The 21,402-nt window shown below is 50.8% G+C and overlaps 1 protein-coding gene across 2 annotated transcripts in view; it reads left to right on the top strand.

The window, feature by feature from the left end:
• The first annotated feature begins 7,609 nt into the window (after positions 1 to 7,609).
• The window catches only part of EIF2AK1 (eukaryotic translation initiation factor 2 alpha kinase 1), a 39,143-nt gene continuing 25,350 nt past the window's right edge, over positions 7,610 to 21,402 (top strand). For both annotated transcript variants that reach the window (XM_062180627.1, XM_062180626.1), the window contains exons 1-5: positions 7,610 to 7,742; positions 15,057 to 15,215; positions 18,189 to 18,322; positions 20,015 to 20,052; positions 21,144 to 21,243. In XM_062180627.1, the coding sequence (XP_062036611.1) occupies positions 7,625 to 7,742; positions 15,057 to 15,215; positions 18,189 to 18,322; positions 20,015 to 20,052; positions 21,144 to 21,243 (549 nt within the window). In that variant the 5' untranslated portion in view covers positions 7,610 to 7,624. The remainder of the gene's footprint in view (positions 7,743 to 15,056; positions 15,216 to 18,188; positions 18,323 to 20,014; positions 20,053 to 21,143; positions 21,244 to 21,402) is intronic.

The following is a 21,402-nucleotide window of genomic DNA, read 5'->3' as shown; positions in this document are numbered from 1 at the left end:
TGAAAAATAAACTATGCTAAATGTATCTTTTAATTCCATTTTCCTCGACTTTTTAGAAGTACACTTGTATATGGATTAGTTGATTTGTTCCAAGTGTCCTACAATATTTGCATCTATATTTATTCATTTATTTCCCTATCAATGAATATTGGACTATTTCCAAATTTTTTATTACAAACAATGTTGCAATAAATACCTATATACATGTATCCTTGGGCACAGATAGGAGTGTCCAGAAGGATTCTAGGCAGGAATTACTCAGTCTTGGGTATGCACATGTTAAAGAAAAATATCAGTCATGAAAGTTTCTCTCGCTCTCTCTCTCTTTCCTTTTTTAATCAGAGAGGGAGAGAGAGAGAAAGAGAGAAAGAGAGCTCCTTTCTACTCAATGCCTGCAGTGACCTGGCTGGGGCTGAAACTGGGAGCCGAGAACCCAATGCAGGTCTTTCATATTGGTTAAAAAAAACTCAGTTACCAGATTCATAACCAATACCTCCCAAGATTTGCATCTACAGAAAGCTGGTGGGGAGCAGAGGTGAGCACCAACCCCAGGCATTCCTGTGTGGGCTGCGGAGCCTTGATAATCATCATGTGTGTGTGCATGTGTGTGTGTGTGTTTAGAGAGTTATTCATTTGAAAGGCTCCCCAACGTTATTTATTTGAAAGTTATTTATTTATTTTGACTGTGAAAGGGGGAGAGAGAGAGAGAGAGAGAGAGAGAGAGAGGGGTTAGTCTTCCACCTGCTGGTTCACTACTCAGATGGCCACACAGCCTGTATTGCTCTAGGCTGAAGCCAGGAACCAGGAGCTTCTAGGTCTCGTACATTGGGTCCCAACCACTTGTGCCATCATCCACTGCTTTCCCAGTTGCATTAGCAGGGAGCTGGACTCGAAATGGAACAACTGGGGCTCAAACTGTGTGTGCAAGAAGCCCACCTGAGACCACCGACCCACTGAAGGATGGACTCAGAAACATGAAGGAAGCAGACAGCCAGGCGTTGATGGAAACCCGGTCTCAGGAGTGGTGGAAGCTGGCCAGCCACTCCCAGGCGTTCATCTCCTTTTATCCCCACCATGCCGAGGTCCCCGCCTCCTGTTTCTCATTGGTTGAGAAAGTTGGTGGGGTGGGGCAATAGAGGAATGGGAACCCATATCTGTTGCTGGGAGATAGAAGGGCGGGTTTGGCTGGGGTTAGAAGATGGGGCGGCACAGGGAGGGGACTTAGGGTGACAGCCGTATAAGGGAGAGCGCTTTCGACAGCTGTTGGTTCAGAATGATGCCAGGAACTAAAGGGAACAGGAGCCCTGTGGTTACTGATCACAGGGTGTTGGTTAGGAAAAACAAGCAAGCTCAGCAGTTACTCTGCTGTGGGGTTTCTCCTCTTAGCTTCCCCCCTCCACGGAGTCTCCCCCTGCTTTGCAGCTAGAGATTAGGCCCTGGCATCGTGCCTGAACCCAGGCCAAGCTAAGTCCTTATGAAAATGTATCACTGGGGACTGGCGCTGTGCCGTAGCAGGCAGAGCCACTGCCTGCGGTGCCGGCATCCCATGTGGACGCCAGTTGGAGTCCCAGCTGCTCCACTTCCTATCCAGTTCTCTGCTATGGCCTTGAAGGGCAGTGGAGGATGGCCTGAGTCCTTGGGCCTCTGCACATGCTTGGGAGACCCAGAAGAGGATCCTGGCTTCTGGCTTCAGATCGGCGCAGCTCTGGCTATTGCAGCCAACTGGGGAGTGAGCCAGCGGATGGAGTTTCTCTCGCTCTCTCTCTTTCTTCTTCTTCTTCTTCTTCTTCTTCTTCTTCTTCTTCTTCTGCCTCTCTGTGGCTCTACCTTTCAAATAAATAAATAAATATAAAAAAAAAAGAAAAGAAATCACTGAGCTACTCAATATGGGATGCCCACATTACAAGTGGTGGCTTAACCTGCTCGGCCACAACACCAGCCACTCATTACACTTTTTAAGGATAGTAAGACTTTATTTATTAAGTTTTTAAAAAATTTTTTTATTTGAAAGGGTTACAGAGAGGCAGAAGCAGAGAGAGAGAGAGGTCTTCCATTCACTGGTTCACTCCCCAGATGGCTGCAACAGCCAGAGCTGCGCCAATCCAAAACAGGAGCCAGGAGCTTCTTCCAGGTCTCCACATGGGTGCAGGGGCCCAAGGACTTGGGCCATCTTCTACTGCTTTCCCAGGCCATGGCAGAGAGCTGGATCTGAAGTGGAGCAGCCAGGACTCGAACCGGTGCCCATATGGGATGCCGACACTGCAGGCGGCGGTTTTACCTGCTATGCCACAGTGCTGACCCTATTTATTTATTTTTAAAAAGATTTATTTATTTTATTTGAAGGGCAGAATTACAGAGAGAAAGAAAAAAAGGGGAGGGGTCTTCCATCTGCTTGTTCACTCCCCAAATGGCCACAATGGCCAGAGCTGGACCAGACTGAAGCCAGGAGCCAGGAGCTTCTTCCTGGTCTCCCACGTGAGTGCAGGGGCCCAAGCACCCTCTGCTGCTTTTTCAGGTGCATTAGCAGGAAGCTGGATCAGAAGTAGAGCAGCAAGGACTCAAACTGGTGCCCATATGAGATGTTAGCATTGCAGGTGGTAGCTTAACCTGCTATGTCACAGTGCCGGCCCCAAGACTGAGTTTATTAAAGAGAGCTGCTATGGTGGTGTTCTGTAAGAAGGGAGGAGGTCAGGTTCAACTCTGACGACAACAAAGTCAGGACTTTCAGCCAAGGAACAATAGGGTAGGGGGCAGTGGGCAGAAAATCATTAAAAGGAAACGTCCAAGTTAAGGGGGGGTCATTTCTGGCTGAAGTGGCCTGTGGTTCTTCCTTTTTCAAATGTTGATTTATATATTTGAAAAGCAGAGTAACGGAGAGAGATTGAGAGAGATCTTCCACGGGCTGGTTCACTCCCCAAACACCATGACCCCAAACTTTGTCAATTGTCTCTCTCTCTCTCCTTGAGGTCCCCTGTACTGCCTCCTGAGTGTGTACTTTCCCTTTTTTTTTTTTTAAAGATTTGTTTTATTTATTTGAAAGACAGAGTTATATATAGAGAGGTAGAGACAGAGAGAGGTCTTCCATCCGCTGGTTCACTCCCCAGATGGCCGCAACAGCTGGAGCTGAGTCGATCCAAAGCCAAGAGCCAGGAGCTTTCTCTGGTCTCCCACATGGCTGCAGGGGCCTCAGGACTTGGGCCATCTTCTTCTTCTTCTTCTTTTGTTGTTGTTGTTGTTGACAGGCAGAGTGGATAGTGAGAGAGAGAGAGAGAGACAGAGAGAAAGGTCTTCCTTTTTGCCGTTGGTTCACCCTCCAGTGGCCGCTGTGGCCGGCGCATCTCGCTGATCCAAAGCCAGGAGCTAGGTGCTTCTCCTGGTCTCCCATGCGGGTGCAAGGCCCAAGGACTTGGGCCATCCTCCACTGCCTTCCCGGGCCATTTGGGCCATCTTCTACTGCTTTCCCAGGCCGTAGCAGAGAGCTGGATCAGAAGTGGAGCTGGGACTAGAACCGGCACCCATATAGTATGCCAGTGCTTCAGGCCATGGCTTTAACCCGCTGTGCCACAGTGCCAACCCCAGTGTACTTTCCCTTTAAGCAAATGTTGCTACACCTCACCTTCATCTTTGTCTCCTCCCTGGTTTCTTTCTGGAGTGGAGATAAGAACCTGGACCAAGCCTAGCCAAGGGCCTCCCCTGGAGCAGCAGAGTACTTGAGTCATCACTTGCTGACTCCCAGGTGTCTTAGCAGGAAGCGGAATGAGAAGTGGAGCAGCTGGGACATGGGAAGTGGGTATCCCAAGCACGGCCCAACCGGCTGTGCCACAATGCCTGCTCCCCTACTATGATTCTTGTGTAAGGCAGATCAGGGCAATCAGACATCCCCCGGGGGGTGGTAGAGGAAGAGGAACCTGATCAGATACTGGGGGTGATCATATATGGAGGATGGGGCATTCTGGGTATGGTGACTTACCAAGCCTCTTGCTACAATCAGACAATATAGAGGTGAACACCAAAAACAGCCCGACTAGAGGTGGGTCAAGGAGAATCTGTGTTGACGATCCGACTTCATTCACTGTCGCTGAGTTGTTCTTTAGCCTCTTTCGTACACTCACCAACGCTCGAGAAACTTTAATTCTGCGATATGAATTTTTTTTAAAGATTTTTACTTATTTATTTGAAAGGCAGAGTTACAGAAAGGGAGAAGCAGAGAGAGAGAGAGAGAGAGAGAGAGAGAGAACCATCCGCTGGTTCACTCCCCAAATGGCCGCAATGGCCAGAGCTGCGCCAATCTGAAGCCAGGAGCCAGGAGTTTCTTCCTGGTCTCCCATGCGGGTGCAGGGGCCCAAGCACTTGGGCCACCTTCTACCTCTTTCCTGGGCATTAGCAGAGAGCTGGATCGGAAGAGGAGCAGCCAGACCCGAACCAGCACTGCAGGTGGAGGCCTATTACTATGCGCTGGCCACAGACATGATGTTTTGAAATGACATTTCCTTGTTCAATTTGCATTTACTTGTAACTAGTGAAATGTACACATGTTTTCCTGTTGAATTGCTCATCTGGGGCTGCTCTTTGGGTTAGCTGTATGTTTACTATTGCATGTTTCTATGCTGTATTTTTTCTTTTTTGACAGGCAGTTAGACAGTGAGAGAGAGAGAGACAGAGAGAAAGGTCCTCCTTTTTCCATTGGTTCACCCCAAAAATGGCCGCTAGAGCCGGCGCACTGCACCAATCTGAAACCAGGAGCCAGGTGCTTCCTCCTGGTCTCCCATGTGGGTGCAGGGCCCAAGGACCTGGGCCATCCTCCACTGCCTTCCCTGGCCACAGCAGAGAGCTAGACTGGAAGAGGAGCAACCAGGACAGAATCCGGTACCCCAACCAGGACTAGAACCCAGGGTGCCGGCGCCGCAGGCGGAGGATTTATGCTGTTTTTTTTTTTTTTTAAATAATTTGATAAACAAGCATCCCAGATACAGTATGGACTTGGGATAAAGATCAACTCCCAGGTTATAGGCTTGGACAAATGGGTGGATTGCGTGCTGTTTCTATGAATGAAGAGGGCTAATGAAAAAAAAAAAAAACGAGTTTTAGGAAGACCAAGAGCCCTTGTAGACCGACTTGAGACGCTTTTGAGTCATCCAAGAGAAGGAGTTTATGCTTTAGATTTGTTCTTGGGAGCTTTCAGACCATACGTGGCTTTGGAAGGACAGCAATGCACACGGTTATTCTCTGAGAGTTTAGAGGGCGATGGTAAGAGCCCTACAGAAGTTACACATTGAGGAAGGAGGATTCAGCCAAGCTACTGAGCTCAATGACCAGAAAAACAGAGAAAAGAGCCAGAGGAGTGTGGCGTCGTGGAAGCCACGGGAGGAATGTGCTGCTTTCTCAGTCTTTGTAGCGACTGCGTATGTTTTCTTTCCAAGATGTATTTATTAATGTGAAAGGCAGAGCGACAGAGAGAGAGATTCTCCTATTTACTGGTTCATTTCCTTCCCCAGACGGCCAAAACTGCCAGGCCAGGCTAGCTGTGGGCCGGGCCAAAGCCCAGAGCCAGGCACTCCATCCCAGTGTCTCATGTGGGTGGGATCCAAGCACCTGCTGGTTGCTGCTTGTCCAGGTGAATTAGCAAGGATCCCAAGTGAGGAGCGAGCTGGGCCTTGAGCCAGCACTACGCGGTGGGAGCTGAACCTGCTGTGCCACGACTGGGGCCCACTGTAAGTAGTAATGCCTCCTCTGTTTGTAACATGGGTTTATTTCATCGCCTTTCTCTTATATACTACATTCTCAAAGAGAATGTTAATTTACAACTTCCTAAGATAAAGTCTTACTACAAATTGCATCTTCTGGAATGTTTGTTTTCATAACAAACACCCACCAGAATGAGCTGCCTTTTCCTCCGTTTGCTTGGTGATCCTGGGATTTTCCAGAGAAGGCAGGAAAGCGGTGAGAACTAAGCTTTGCCTACCAGTATTTATTTATTTTTTTTTTGACAGGCAGAGTGGACAGTAAGAGAGAGACAGAGAGAAAGGTCTTCCTTTTGCCGTTGGTTCACCCTCCAATGGCCATCGTGGCCGGCACGCTGCAGCGGGCACATCACGCTGATCCAAAGCCAGGAGCCAGGTGCTTCTCCTGGTCTCCCATGGGGTGCAGGGCCCAAGCACTTGGGCCATCCTCCACTGCCTTCCCGGGCCACAGCAGAGAGCTGGCCTGGAAGAGGGGCAACCGGGACAGAATCCGGTGCCCCAGCTGGGACTAGAACCCGGTGTGCCAGCACCGCAAGGCAGAGGATTAGCCTGTTGAGCCACGGTGCCGGCCAACGTTCATAATTTTTAAAGTCAAGTAATATTGGGGCTGGCACTGTAGCTGCCTGCAGTGCTGCATCCCGTATGGGTGCCGGTTCAAGTCCCGCTGCTCCTCTTGCAATCCAGCTCTCTGCTATGGCCTGTGAAAGCAGAAGATGGCCCAAGTCCTTGGGCCCCTGCACCGGCGTGGGAGAACCGGAAGATGCTCCTGGCTCCTGGCTTTGGATCAGCGCAGCCCTGGCTGTTGTGGCCATCTGGGGAGTGAACCAGTGGATGGAAGAACTTTCTCTCTCTCTCTCTCTCTTTCTCCCCCTCTCTGTCTCTGCCTCTCCTCTCTGTGCAACTCTTTCAAATAAATAAATAAATCTTAAAAAAAAAATCCAGTAATATTGTCTTGTGGTAGTGTCATGACCAGCGCCGCAACGCACAGCTTTTTCAACTATATTATTTTTATTCCTTCTAATCCGTTTTCATTAGGATCAACTCCTGAAGATGGAATTGTCGGGTCAGAGGTATTTGCATTTTTCCTCAACTTTGTTTAGTTCTTGAAGTATTTGCATTTTAAAAGCCGGGGACACGGAGGCCCCAGCAGACACACCAGGGTCCCCAAGGCTGCGCTCTCAGAAGATCCGCAGAGCACGGAAGGGGCATCCCCGGCCCCTGGAGCCCGGGCACCTGCGTGCACGCGCTAGGAGCCTCCCGTGGAGAAGGCACCTACACACCAGCATCTCTAAGCGGGACCACCGCCGCTCATCTCCCCGGGACTGCGAACAGCCTCCTCGGGCCGCGTTACCGCCACTCCCCCAAGAAGGACTTTGCGACAACGTGGTGCCGGGCGACACTTTTCCTCGCCACGGGGGGGGCGGGGGTCCGACTCAGGAGCCAGCGGCCCCGCGGGCAGGGGACGGGTCGCGCACGAAGCTGTCCCCACGGCAGACAGAACGATGGCCGGGAGTCGCCGCGGCATCCTCGAAGGGCCGGCATTTCGGGCAGCCCCCGCGGACACCTGATCCTCACAGCGTGAGACGTGAGCGCCGGGACTCAGGGGTCCAGCGTTCGCCCGCGTCCACCCCAGCAGGCACCTGCCCAGCGCACCTGTCCCTCCCAGGAGGGGACGGGGGCGGGGCTCGCCGCAAGGCCCGCCCCCTCGGCGGCCCAGCCTCCCCGGCTGGGGCGGGCCTTCCGCTTTGGTGAGCAGCTACTTCCGGGTCGCACGGCGCTCGCGACCCGGACGCGCGAGGAGGCGGCCCCGGGAGTCGGGGAGCCGGCGGGTGGGCTGCGGTCCCCGCATTTGCGCGTGCACGCGCGCGCGCGTGTGGCCGGCGATGCTGGGGGGCAGCGCCGGGACCCGCGAGGGCGAGGCCGAGGGCGACGGGGCGGGGGCGGGGGCCCCGCCGCCCGCCATCGACTTCCCGGCTGAGGTGTCGGAGCCCAAGTACGACGGTGAGGGAACCGCAGCTGGGCGACGCGCGGGCCGTCGGGGGGCCCCGGGGGCGCTGCCGCGGCGGGGGCTCGCGTGTTTCCCTTCCACGCGCGGCTTTGCGGGGGGGGGCGGAGAGGCTGAGCCCCCGGCAGCTCAGGAGAATCCGGATTTCGGTGGAAAGCCCTGAGGGGGTCTTTGCTCACGCCGGCTGCTAAGTCTCGCTGGGCCGTCGCGGATTGCATCCGTGGGTTCGGGGCCTGGTTAGGGAGCGATGCGTAGCCACTTGGAAACGCGACACAAACAAGCGGTGCGGTGCCCTGGATCGGCCGGCGCAGGCAGCGCTGCAAAGATTTGGTGTTTTTTTTTGGTTCCGATGCAATCAAGTCAGCGGGAAAGTTTTTCCCGCTTTCTTCGCTGACCCTGGGCCGCCGCAGACAGACTTGGTCGTGCAGTTCTGTCAGGCTGTTCCAGAGGAGGCCTTAGAGGTGACCATTTTATTATTATTAATTTTTTTAATAGGCACTTTTTTGCTTTTTTTTTTTTTTTTCCCCCTCCTGCTACGTGCGGCAGCTCGTTACTAAGGAAATTGTTAGGTCCCGGGAAGCGTCTCAGCCGTAAACATGCAGGCCTGCGTGTGCTGTGGCATTGCGATAAGGGCGGCTGCGCGCCAGCGATTATTCACGCAGGCAGCGATCCTAGATAAGCCTCTGCACTGCTTCCCTTCCCGGTTGTTGATCATACCCTCGGGCTCCTGTGTTTGGCTCTTCTTCCAGAGCGGCCCAGACACTGTTTGTGGCTTCCAGATGAGACGTGAGGTGTCTGACGAACGTTCCCTGTGAGCGGACGCCAAGAGGGAATGCGGGAGGTCGCACTGCCAGGCTGCGACCCCGGGGAGGGCAGGCTGCCGGTTCGTGGCAGTGAGAACACGCAGACCCCGGCCCCGGCCCGCAGTGTGGGGTCGTACAGCTAGCACCGGGCTTTGAGGAGGTTGTGCGCGCTTTCCTTCGTGGAGCAGCGTGGGTTAGAAGGGGGGCCAGGAGGGGCCGGTGCTGTGGTGCAATAGGTTAAACCCCCACCTGCAGTGCCGGCCATGTGGGCGCCGGTCCAAGTCCCGGCTGCTCCAGTTCCGATCCAGCTCTGTGCTGTGGCCTGGGAAGATCGTCCAAGTCCTTGGGTCCCTGCACCTGCATGGGAGACCCAGAGGAAGCTCCTGGCTCCTGGCTTAGGATCAGCTCAGCTCCGGCCTTTGCAGCCATTTAGGGAGTGAACCAGTGGAAGGAAAATGACTCTCTCTCTCTCTCTGTGTGTCTGTCTCTACTTATGCCTTTCAAATAAATAAATAAATCTTTAAAAAAAAGGGAGGGGGAACCAGCAGTAAGTTAGGATCTCTATCTCCTTTTGTTTTTATTTTTTAAGATTTGTTTTATTTATTTGAAAGGCAGAGTTAGAGAGATCAGTCTTCCACCTGCTGGTTCATGCCCCAGGTGGCTACAATGGCTGGGGCTGGGCCAGGTGGGAAGCTTGAAGCGACATCTAGGTCTCCCACCAGGGCCCAAGCTCTTGGCCCATCTTCTGTTGCTTTCACAGGTGCATTAGCAGGGAACAGAAGTGGAGCAGCCAGTGTGGCAGGTGGTGGCTTAGCCCATTACTGGCCCCTGGGTCTGTATCTTATTTATTTATTTATTTTTGCTGCTTTATGAGGAAAATTGATCGCTTTTTTCCTTTAGCTACTTTTTCTCTTCTGTTCTTTGTTTACAAAATAATATCCTGATTTTTTTTTTTTTTTAGATTTTTATTTATTTATTTGAGAGGTAGAGTTACAGACAGTGAGAGGTAGAGACAGAGAGAAAAGTCTTCCATCCGCTAGTTCACTCCCCAAATGGCTGCAGCAGCCGGAGCTGTGACGATCCAAAGCCAGGAGCCAAGTGCTTCCTCCTGGTCTCCCATGCGGGTGCAGGGCCCAAGCACTTGAACCATCTTCTTTTTTTTTTTTTTTTTTTAATTTTATTTGACAGAGTTAGTGAGAGAGAGAGACAGACAGAAAGGTCTTCCTTCCATTGGTTCACTCCCCAACTGGCTGCAACGGCCGGAGCTGCGCCGATCCGAAGCCAGGAGCTTTCTCCAGGTCTCCCACGCGGGTGCAGGGGCCCAAGGACTTGGGCCATCTTCCACTGCTTTTCCAGGCCATAGCAGAGAGCTGGATCAGAAGTGGAGCAGCCAGGACTAGAACTGACGCCCATATGGGATGCCGGCGCTTCAGGCCAGGGCATTAACCCACTGCGCCACAGTGCTGGCCCCCCAAATGCCTCTTAGAACTACAGCTAGGCCAGGCTGAAGCCGGAAGGCAGGAACTCAGTCCAGGTCTCCCCTGTGTGTAGCAGGGACCTAAGGACTTGAGCCATCACCTCCTGTCACCTAGAGTATGCATTAGCAGGGAGCTGGAATTAGAAGCAGAACCAGGACTTGAACCCAGACCCTCTGATATGGCATACAGGTGTCCCAAGCAACATATTCACCACAGAATATGCCTTTCTCTTCTGCTCTCATAACCAATAAGATAAAATGGTAAATTTTGAACTTAAGACTTAATTTCTCTTTTACTACATTTCAGTACTTTTTTTTTTTTTAAAGATTTATTTATTTATTTGAAAGAGTTACACAGAGAGAGGAGAGGGAGGGAGGGAGGGAGAGAGAGAGAGAGAGATCTTCCATCTGATGGTTCACTTCCCAATTAGCCGCAACAGCCAGAGCTGAGCTGATCCGAAGCCAGAAGCCTGGAGCTTCTTCTGGGTCTCCCATGCGGGTACAGGGGCCCAAGGACTAGGGCCATCTTCTGTTGCTTTCCCAGGCCATAGCAGAGAGCTGGATTAGAAATGGAGCAGCCGGGATTAGAACCAGTGCCCATATGGGATCTGGTGCTTCAAGCCAGGCTGCTAACCCACTGCACCACAGCACCACCCCCCTGGTTGTTTTTTTTTTTAAGTTGTCATTTTCAGGGCTGGCATTGTGGTGCAGCCACTGTCTGCAAAGCCAGCATCCCACATGGGCGCCGGTTTGAGGCATCCACATCCCATATCTGGAGCCTGGCTGTGCGGCTTCTATTCTAGCTCCCTGCTAAGGTACCTGGGAAGCAGCAGATGGTGGCTCAAGTACTTGGGTTCCTGTCATTTACTTGGGAGACTTGGGTGGAGTTCTTGGCTCCTGACTTTGCTGGCTGTTGCTGGCATTTGGGGAGTTGGGAGATGACGCTCCCTCTGTCACTCTGCCTTTCAAATAAATTAGAAAAAAAAAACTTAAAAAAATTATGAATGGGTTATAGACTTCCACCCAGTGTTGTCCAGATACAAGAAAGAATTTGAGAAATCATTCACAAAATTCTAAAGCTCTAAAGAAAAAATGTGGGGAGATGTGCAGGGAGTTGACCATACTCACATCCCAGGGGGGAGTTCACGGTTAACAATTTGACAAACTCATCTGTAAAAATTTGAGAGCTGCGGTGTGCCAGGCGCTGTCCTAGGTACTGAGGAGCAGGCTAACTCTATAACACAGCACAGAAAGTGTGGCTTCATCTGGCTGATAAATTCTCTGTGTTAGCAGAAGTGGAGACTTGTAGTCTGTTTTGTTCTTTCCAGGTTAAAAAATAATTATGTAGCCTTAAAGCAGGTATTTTAGATAAGAGCCAATGGGTTTGGCATGTAATAGCTGTAGACTAATATGAAGAGGATCCTAATGTAGACTAATGTAAAATTAGGATCCAGGGGCTGGCTCTGTGGCATAGTGGGTAAAGCTGCCGCCTGCAGTACTGGCATCCCATGTGGGCACCAGTTCAAGTCCTAGCTGCTCCACTTCCGATCCAGCTCTCTGCTATGGCCTGGGAAAGCAGTAGAGGATGGCCCAAGTGCTTGGGCCCCTGCACCCACGTGGGAGACCCAAAGAATCTCATAGCTCTTGACTTTGGATCTGCCCAGCTGCAGGCATTGTGGCTATTCGGGTAGTGAACCAGTGGAAGAAAGATCTCTCTCTCTCCCTCTCTGTAACTCTGCCTTTCAAATAAATAAATACATCTTTAAAAAAAAAAAAACTTTAAAAAAATATAAAGCATTATTTTAGGGGGCCAATGTGGCAGTGTGGTGTAGTGCGTAAAGCTGCTGCCTGCTCACTGGCATTGTATTATTGGGCACCGGTTTGAGTCCTGGCTCCCTCTTTTTTTTTTTTTTTGGCACACTCCCATGTGGGTGCAGAGGCCCAAGCACTTGGGCCATCTTCCACTACTTTCCCAGACCATTAGCAGGGAGCTGGATTGGAAGTGCAGCAGTCTGGATTTAAACCAGCACCCATATGGGATGCTGGTGCCGCAGGTGGAGGCTTAACCTTTTCCTCCACAGTGCTGGCCCCTTCCGCACTTGATTCCTGACTTTGTCCTGGACCAGACCTGGCTGTTGCAGCTATCTGGGGAGTGAGCCAGCAGATGGAAGACCTCCTTCTGTCTCTCCCTCACCATCGGCCACTCTACCATACAAATAAATCTTCAAAAAAATATATTTTCCAAAAAAGTACATGGTTATCAGTCTATTTTAATGTTTATGTCATTAATTACTAGTTGTTAAGTTTGAATTTTTAATTGTGCCTCACTTTCTCATTGTGAATGCTCTATATTTTATTTCCTTTTCTCGTCATAATAGACATAAAACTATATTTGAACTTTTGCATTTTAACTTAAAAGTTTTTTAAAAGAATGATTTATTTATTTGAGAGTCAGAGTTACAGAGAGAAGGGAAGACAGAGAGAGGTCTTCCATCTGCTTGTTCACTCCCCAGATGGCTGCTATAGCCAGGGCTGGACCAAGCCAAAGCCAGAAGCTTTCTCTAGGTCTCCTTCATGGGTGGCAGGGGTCCAGACACTTGGGCCATCATTTGCTGCTTTTCCCAGGCCGTTAGTAGGGAATTGGATTGGAAGTGGAACAGCCGGATTTCAAACCGGAGCCCTGGGGGTGCCGGCATCGAAGGCTGTGATGTTACCCACCACGCCACAACACAGGCCCTTTGTATTTCAGCTTTAAGATGTCTTCATATAGAGAAGCTTTATGTGGCTGCATTGTCCACTCTTTCTTTCCTAAGATTCAGTTAAATAAGTATTTATTTAAGTATTATTCCTGCAAACATGTGGGTCTTTGTTTTTCTTGGCCACTTGGAGGTCAGAGAGGAATCTGATGCACGAAGCCTGGGTTTGAACTTTGGCTCTCCCGGGATCTGGAGTAGTTGACGCAGGAGAGTGGAATGGAACATGGGAGAGGGGCCCCGTTTTAGAGGGCAGAGGATAGATATGGTCCCTGTGTCTGCAGGTTTGCAGTGCGTGGGCCAGCAGCCCTTGGGAGTGAGTGTCTCATCTCTCTGACTGTCCCTCGCTGATTTTCACACTCAGCAACGCCACCACCTCCCGTTTCTCCTGTTAAATCTGCCCAGGCCGTTTCTGTCTTCATCTCTCTGGGGCCTCTCCTTTCTTCCTCCTTTGCTAAGCTCACCCTGACCTGTGCTTGCTGGCTACTTCCTGCCTCTTCCACATGACCAATCACGTTTCCAGAGTGGTTTCTCAGACTTTTCCCTTCCTGGTGTTTTTCACCTGCTGAGCTGTGTATTAAGTGAACCGAAGTGAGGAAACAGTGCCTTCAGCAGGTCTGTGTGCTTGGTCTTAGCGCAGCGCACACAGGATGAGTTTGGGAGTTGATCTGATCTGATTCACCGGTTCCTTACGCTCCCTGGGCTGGTGCATGGGGACACCTGGTACACAGGTCGCACCTGCTCGGGCAAGGCTCCCAGCCTTCTTTTTCTGTCTGTTCTCTGCCGAACACTTTAAAAAGGTGTTGTTGTTTTTAAAGATTTGTTTTTATTTGAAAAGGAGAGAGAGGAGAGAGACAGACAGACAGATGAGAGAGAGAGAGGAGAGATAGAGAGATATCTTTTATCTGCTGTTCACTTTCTAGACGGCTGCCATGGGTGGGGTTGGAGCTGGGCCAGGTTGGCACTAGGAGTGTGGAACTCCACTGGGGTCTGCTGCGTGTGTGCTCTGCCAAACTTTTATTTTTTTTTGTAAATTTATTTATTTATTTGTTAAAGATTTATTTATTTGAAAGGTAGAACAACAGAAAGAGGGAGAGCAAGAGGTCTTCTATCGACTGGTTCACTCCCCAAAAGGCTGCAATGGTTGGAGTTGGGACAGGCTGAAGCCAGGAGCTGGGAACTCCATCTGGATCTCCCACATGGGTGGGAGGGGCTGGAACAGCTGGGCCATCTTCTGCTGCCTTCCCAGGTGTGTTAGCGGGAAGCTGGATCAGAAGCAGAGCAGCCAGGACTTGAAACAGTGTTCCAATATAGTATGCCGGTGCCATAGGCGGCAGCCCAACCCACTGCACCACGACACTGGTCCCTAGCTTTATTTTATTTTGAAAGGCAGAGTGACAGAGAGAAGTTGAGAGAGAGAGAGAGAGATATGTTTCCCCACGAGCCTGCAACAGCTTGGGCCAGACCAGGCCGCGGCCTGGAGCCAAGGCTAGCCAGGTGATGCGTGCGGGTGGCCGGTACCCGAGCACTTAGGCCTCCCACGCACATTTACAGAAAGCTGCATGGAAGGACCAGTAGCAGGACGCTAAGAGGCACCATGACAGGACGTGGGTGTCCCCAGCAGCAGCTTAGCCCGCTGTGCTACAGGTCCTTCCCCAAACTTTCTTGATGCTGCGTCTTGGCTGTCTTCTCAGGGAAGGCAGCTGTCCTGTCTCCTCGTGTGTGCTCGCACACTTACTTGTTGCTGCCGTTTCAAACATCCCTGCTAACAAAACTGCTTCCCCTCTGCCTCGTGGCCTCTCTGCTGGTCCTTCAGCTCCGAGAATTCAGCTCAGAGCTCACTCCAGAAAGCCTGTCCCTCCCTCCCTCCCTCCCTTCCTTCTTTCCTTCCTTCCTTCGTCAGAGTTACAGAGGGATGTGGGGAGAGAAAGAGGTTGCTCTTCCATCTGCAGATAGCTATAACAGCCAGGGCTGGCCCAGCCTGAAGCCAGGAACTTCATCCGGGTCTCCCACTGGGTGGCAGGGGCCCAGACACTTGGGACCATCTTCGACTGTTTTTCCCAGGCCGTGTACAGTAGAGCAGCCGGGACAGGAACCGGCGCCCATGTGGAATGTCGGCATCCCAGGTGGTGGCTTCACCTGCTCTGCCACAATGCCGGCCCACTGAGTGCGACTATTCCCTTGTTTCCTTGTATGTAAATGGTGTGCCTTTTACTAATTAGCATACACACACTGTTTTTACTTTCATTTGAAACGCTTTCCTGCCTCACTTTTTAGAGTCGGATGTCCCGGCAGAGCTGCAGGTGCTGAAGGAGCCGCTGCAGCAGCCAGCCTTCCCCTTCGCCGTCGCCAACCAGCTGCTGCTCGTCTCCCTGCTGGAGCACCTGAGTCATGTGCACGAGCCAAACCCGCTTCGCTCCAGACAGGTGTTTAAATGTAAGTAAGAAAGGCTGCTGACGGTACTGTGTTCATTGCCGTGGGTCTAAGCAGCAGTGGTATATAAAAATTGGGTAATTTAGCATTATGAATGTGATCTCTGGGACCCCCAAAATTGTGTGTAGCTGAGTAAGTAGCAGGTAGTCCTTGTGCATCTATGACATGATAGCTCATGTAGTTTTGGGGGATGGCTTACGGTGTGACCACTAAGCAGGTCAGAGGAACCACGTGCTTGTTCTGAGCCTGTTTGTAACCAGAGGGCTGGGACAGTTGTGTGTAGTGTCGTGAGGGTGTTTAGTGTTATTCCCACCATGGGGTGTTCGTGTGAAAGCGTTAGCACAGAAGTGAGCAGAGTCAGGGACTGTGATGTTTCCGGCTCAGCTTGTCCACAGAGAACGCCATGGCCTCTTGAGCTCCAGCCACGGAGTTGGAGAGTCTTCTCTCCCCAGAAAAAAGTCTTCTGGGTGTTGTTTGGCATTACAGATCCTCAAACTTACAAATACCTTCATGTGGTCTTAGAACTAATGTGTTTTTAGTTAAAGATATATTATCATCTTGCTGTATCAAAATACATCATTGATGGAACATGAAAAAATGGTGAAAATATTTGTACCGTGTACACTTCCTGTTTTCTTGAATGAAGCGAATCTTTCTGCGTTCTAAGCAGTGGCATGTGTGGGGGAGGTGGTATGTACCAAAGGGGGTGTCCTGTTCCTTCCATTCCAGAGCAGTCATACCAGGGGAGTCCTGCGTTAGCTCATGGTATAGAAACGTAGATTGTTACGATTTTTTATAGGATTTATTTATTTGAAAGGCAGAGTTACAGAGAGGCAGAGAGAGAGAGGGAGGGAGGGAGGGAGGGAGGGAGGTGTGTCTTCTGGCCGCTGGTTCACTCCCCAGATGGCTGCAGTGGCTGGAGCTGCACTGATCCGAAGCCAGGAGCCAAGAGCTTCTTCCAGGTCTTCCATGTGTGTGCAGGGGCCCAAGGACTTGGGCCATCTTCTACTGCTTTCCCAGGCCGTGGCAGAGAGATGGATCAGAAGTGGAGCAGCTGGGACTCGGACCAGCACCCACATGGGATGCCAGCACTGCAGGCAGTGGCTTTACCTGCTATGCCACAGCACCAACCCTACAATTTTCTTTTTTAAACATTTATTTATTTGAAAATCAGTTACAAAAAGAGAAGGAGATACAGAGAGAGAAATCCTCCACCCAGTGGTTCACTCTCCAGATGATCCCAACTGCCAGAGCTAGTCCGGGCTGAAGCCAGGAGCTTCTTCCAGGTCTCCCATTTGGGTGGCAGGAGCCCAAGCACATGGGCCATCCTCCACTGGTTTCCCAGGGAACTGGATTGGAAGTGGAGCAGCTGGGACTTGACCTGGCACCCATATGGATGCTGGCCTCTGATGGCTTTACCCACTAGACCTTAGCACTGGTCCCTACAACAATTTCTTTTTAAAAGCTTATTTTCATTTATTTGGAAGACAGAGAGAGACAGAGGTCTTCCACAAATGGCTTCAACAACAGGGCTGGGCCAGGCCAGAGTCAGGAGCTTCTTCCGGGTTTCCCGTGTGGGTGCAAGGCTCCAAGCACTTTGGCCATCTTGTTTTGCTTTCCCAGGGGCGTTAGCAGGAAGCTGGATGGGAAGTGAAGCGGCTGGGTCTTGGTCTGGTGCCCACGTAGGATGCCAGCATTGCAGGAAGCGGCTTACCCTGCCGTGCCCCACGCTGGCCCCAGATTACTATAACTTAATGCAGTCACCTGGTCGTAATTAGAGCAAAGCTGTGGAGCTTACTGATTTCAGGATAACTTTTAGTTCTTTATGTGCCCTCTTCAGATGACAGCTGTAACAAGGCGTATTTAATTAAGTAGCGTCCTCCTACTTCACTTGGCCACCTAAGGGCAGCGTTGAGGTGGAGCAGACATCCTCTCTGAAGTCTGCTTCCAGTGTGGGCGGAAGCCGAGGCGCCTCTGCTAGGAGCTCCCTTTGTCTGAGGAGCCTGGCACACGCTTCTGACACGTGCTCCTCATCCTGTGCACGCATCCTGCACACATGTGTGACGTGTGCTCCTCGCTGCACATGCGTCTGACATGTGCTGCTCGTCCTGTGTGCGAGTCCCGCCCAGGCATGACGCGTGCTCCTTGTCCTGTGTGCACATTCTGCACACACGTCTGACATGTGCTCCTTGTCCCATGCACGCGTCCTGCACATGTGTCTGACGTGTGCTCCTTGTCCTGTGCACACATCCTGAACACATGTGTGACGTGTGCTCTTCGTCCCGTATGTGTGCCCTGCACACACGTCTCATGTGTACTCCTGTCCCGTGTGTGTGTCCTGCACATGCATCTGATGTGTGCTCCATGTCCTGTGCACACATCCTGAACACATGTGATGTGTGCTTCTCGTCCAGTGCATGCATCCTGAACACATGTGTGACGTGTGCTCCTTGTCCCGTGCGTGTGTCCTGCACACATGTCTGATGTGTGCTCCTTGTCCTGTGCATGCATCCTGAACACGTGTGTGACGTGTGTTCCTCGTCCCATGCGCATGTCCTGCACACGTGTCTGACGTGTACTGCTCGTCCCGTGCGCACATCCTGCACATGCATCTGACATGTGCCCCTCGTCCTGTGTACACATCCTGAACACGTGTGATGTGTGCTCCTCGTCCCGTGTGTGTGTCCTGCACACACATCTGACGCGTGCTCCTTGTCCCGTGTGCACTTGCTGCACACATGTCTGACGCATGCTCCTCGTCCCGAGCACACGTCTGATAAGTTACCATGGATCTGCTCCTGATCCCTGTACCAGTCGCTGCTCCTGTTTCAGATGCGGTCTCCCTGTGGAACACGTGTGGACACATAACTTCCTGTGGAGACTTTCGTGCGGTTACTGCTCTCTCATCTCCGTACTCCTACAGGTTGCCGTGGACTGATGGCCTTTCTCACGGCCGTTCTCGTGTGCTTTCTCTAGTGCTCTGTCAGACCTTCATCAAAATGGGGCTGCTGTCTTCGTTCACCTGCAGCGACGAGTTTAGCTCGTTGAGGCTGCATCACAACAGAGCTATCACGCATCTGATGAGGTCCGCCAGAGAGAGAGTTCGGCAGGTAAGCCCTAAATATGCGTTGTGCGTGGCAAAAATGTATTTGAATTTTAAGAGAACTGTATTTTAAAAGCATCGTGAAATCGTAAGCATGTGGAGACTTTTAAAGATACGAACTTTGTTTATACTCATTGAAAGCTCGCTTGTGTGTTACACTCCTTTGTGGGTGCTGGGGTTTAAACAGTGAATGAGATGGACCGAGATCCCTGCTCCTGGAGCTTGTGTTCTGATGAGGGGGCAGTGAACAACAGAGGGCAGGTACAGGAGGCGTTCGCTGGTGATAAGACAAAGCGGTGACTGCTGCGAAGGGGCTGTGTGCTTTTCTCTTAGGGTGGCCAGGGAAGGTCTCCCTGAGACCGTGTTGTTGAAGAGCTGAGAGAATGAGCCGTGCAGATACCTGGAGGAGAAAGCATTCTGGGCCGAGGAGCAGGAATTGCAAAGGTCCTGCGGTGGTAGGGGCTGGCGGCAGGGTGCAGGGTGCAGGCATGTTTGGGGGCTGAGGAGGGAGTTTGGGAGTGGGTGAGGGGATGGGGCAATGGGATCTTTTTTTTTAATTTTTAGGCTACCGATTTTTTTTTTTTTGACAGAGTGAACAGTGAGAGAGAGAGAGACAGAGCGAAAAGGTCTTCCTTTGCCGTTGGTTCACCCTCCAATGGGCGCCGTGGCCGGTGCGCTGCGGCCAGCGCACCGCGCTGATCCGAAGGCAGGAGCCAGGTGCTTCTCCTGGTCTCCCATGGGATGCAGGGCCTAAGCACTTGGGCCATCCTCCACTGCCTTCCCGGGCCATAGCAGAGAGCTGGCCTGGAAGAGGGGCAACCGGGACAGAATCTGGTGCCCTGACCGGGGCTAGAACCTGGTGTGCCGGCGCTGCAAGGTGGAGGATTAGCCTGTTGAGCCATGGCGCTGGCCGGGCAATGGGATCTTGAGACCATTTGTGTGTGCTTGGTTTTGACTCAGAGTCTGTTGGAAAGCACTGTGGGATTTTTTTTTTTTTTTTTTTTTGACAGAGATAGACAGAAAGGTCTTCCTTCCATTGGTTCACCCCCCAAATGGCCACTACGGCCGGTGCTGTGCCAATCCGAAGCCAGGAGCCAGGTGCCTCCCCCCAGTCTCCTACATGGGTGCAGGCACCCAAGCACTTGGGCCATCCTCCACTGCCCTCCCGGGCCACAGCAGAGATCTGGACTGGAAGAGGAGCAACCAGGACTAGAACCTGGTGCCTGTATGGGATGCCAGCACCGCAGGTGGAGGATTAGCTGAGTGAGCCACGGCGCCGGCTCCAGCACTGTGGGTATCTTAAGCAGAGGAGTGACATGATCTGACGGATTTTCTCAGGATCACACCAGCTGCTGGTTGAGAGTAGATTTGGGGTGGGGGAGGGCAAGGGCAGCAGTAGGGGACGTGCAGTTGTGCAGGCTGGGCTGACACGGCTCGGGATGGGCTGGTAGTGGTGGCGCAGTGGTCGGTTTCTGCATAGGTCTTGAAGGTGAAGTTGGTGTTATTTGCTCGTGGAGTTCTTTGGTAAATAAATTCTCAGCTGTGAAATGTTTTCAATCGTAACCTCTTAAGTAATATTGAAAAAAATTTAAAAGCAGTTGCCTGAGCATTTGGGACTAGCACATCAATGAATTTTGGTAGATTTCTTATTCCATCAAAGTTTTCAAAGTGGTTTTTAAAAATGGCTTTGTGCTTTCAGGATCCCTGTGCTGATAATTCTCATATCCAGAAAATCAGGTATGTGCTAAGTGCTTTGTTGATTATGCAAAGTCTGTCCAAAAGAAATCAAAATCAGGATGAACAAAGTCATGGTCGGGGTAAAAAGTAATGTTGGTAGGGTAGTTTATGAGAACGTACAGGGAGCGAGGGAGGGGGTGGGCACGTTCATTATGTTCTTACATAACTGTATATATGCAGCAACAATTAATTATTGTTCCAAGATTGGATTTAGTTCCTCATCTCTTTTCTCTGCTCCCTCATCGAGTGTGGATTCAGTGAGTTAATTGACTGAGTTCAATTAATTCTGACAACTGATATCCAGTCTGTGTCAGAGCAGCATTGAATGTTGACTCTGTTTAGCAAACTGTAACTGGTCTGCATCATAAAGAAATTTAAGTAAATTTATTACTGAACACTGCTAATCATCTTTCACTTGTTATTCATCCTTTGGATTTCTGCTGTGAAGCATGGATGGTAATTTTTTCTTAGTAAATTTATATTTTATTTCCATTTTCCATGAATTTTTTTTTAAAAGATTTTTGAGTTACTTGAAAGGGTTACAGAGAGAGAGAAAGAGAGAGAGAGGTGTCTTCATTCCTCAAATGGCTGCAATGGCAGGAGCTGAGCCATTCTAAAGCCAGGAACCAAGAACTTCCTTTGGATTTCCAATGGGGGTGCAGGAGCCCAAGGAGTTGGGCCATCTTCTGCTACTTTCCCAGGTGCATTAGCAAGGAGTTGGATCGGAAGTGGAACGGCTGGGATTCAAACTGGCACCCACATGGGATGCCAGTGCTGCAGGCTGGTGCTTAAACTGACTGTGCCACAGTGCCAGCCCCTGTAACTTCTAATTAGATTAGTAACTACCACTGGACCAGTTGAAATTACTTATTTACTCCCATGCTATTTTTATCATGTTGTCTGTTTGCTTAGCCAGTGTTTTCTTCACAGAGAATGAAAAATTTTATTTTGGCTTCCCCTTACCAAATTATCCTGAGTTAGTGATAAGGTTTTGGCAGGTTAGTAAAACACTGAACATAAGCCACCCCAAAACATTCGGTCCCCTTGTGTTAGAGTGCTGATGAGCTGTTTGTGTTTAATTGAACTTTCAGATCACGAGAAGTTGCCTTGGAAGCGCAAACCTCACGATACTTGAATGAGTTTGAAGAGCTCTCCATCCTGGGGAAAGGTGGCTATGGCCGAGTGTACAAGGTGGCTCTGCACATGCTTGTCCTCACCTGCTCCGAACATCAGGGTCTTTAAGAAGCTGTGTGCATTGTTTTTATTACGTAAAGTGCTCAAAGGAGAAGTCCTAGAAATCACACATAACTGCTTTTTGTTAAATTTTGCCATTAATAGGAAAGTGGGCAC

This window comes from Lepus europaeus, chromosome 21, assembly GCF_033115175.1.
Source record: "Lepus europaeus isolate LE1 chromosome 21, mLepTim1.pri, whole genome shotgun sequence".
In the NCBI taxonomy this organism is placed as follows: Eukaryota; Metazoa; Chordata; class Mammalia; order Lagomorpha; family Leporidae; genus Lepus; species Lepus europaeus.
The sequence above is the reverse complement of the archived record's forward strand: the minus strand, read 5'-3'. Positions and strand labels throughout refer to the sequence as shown.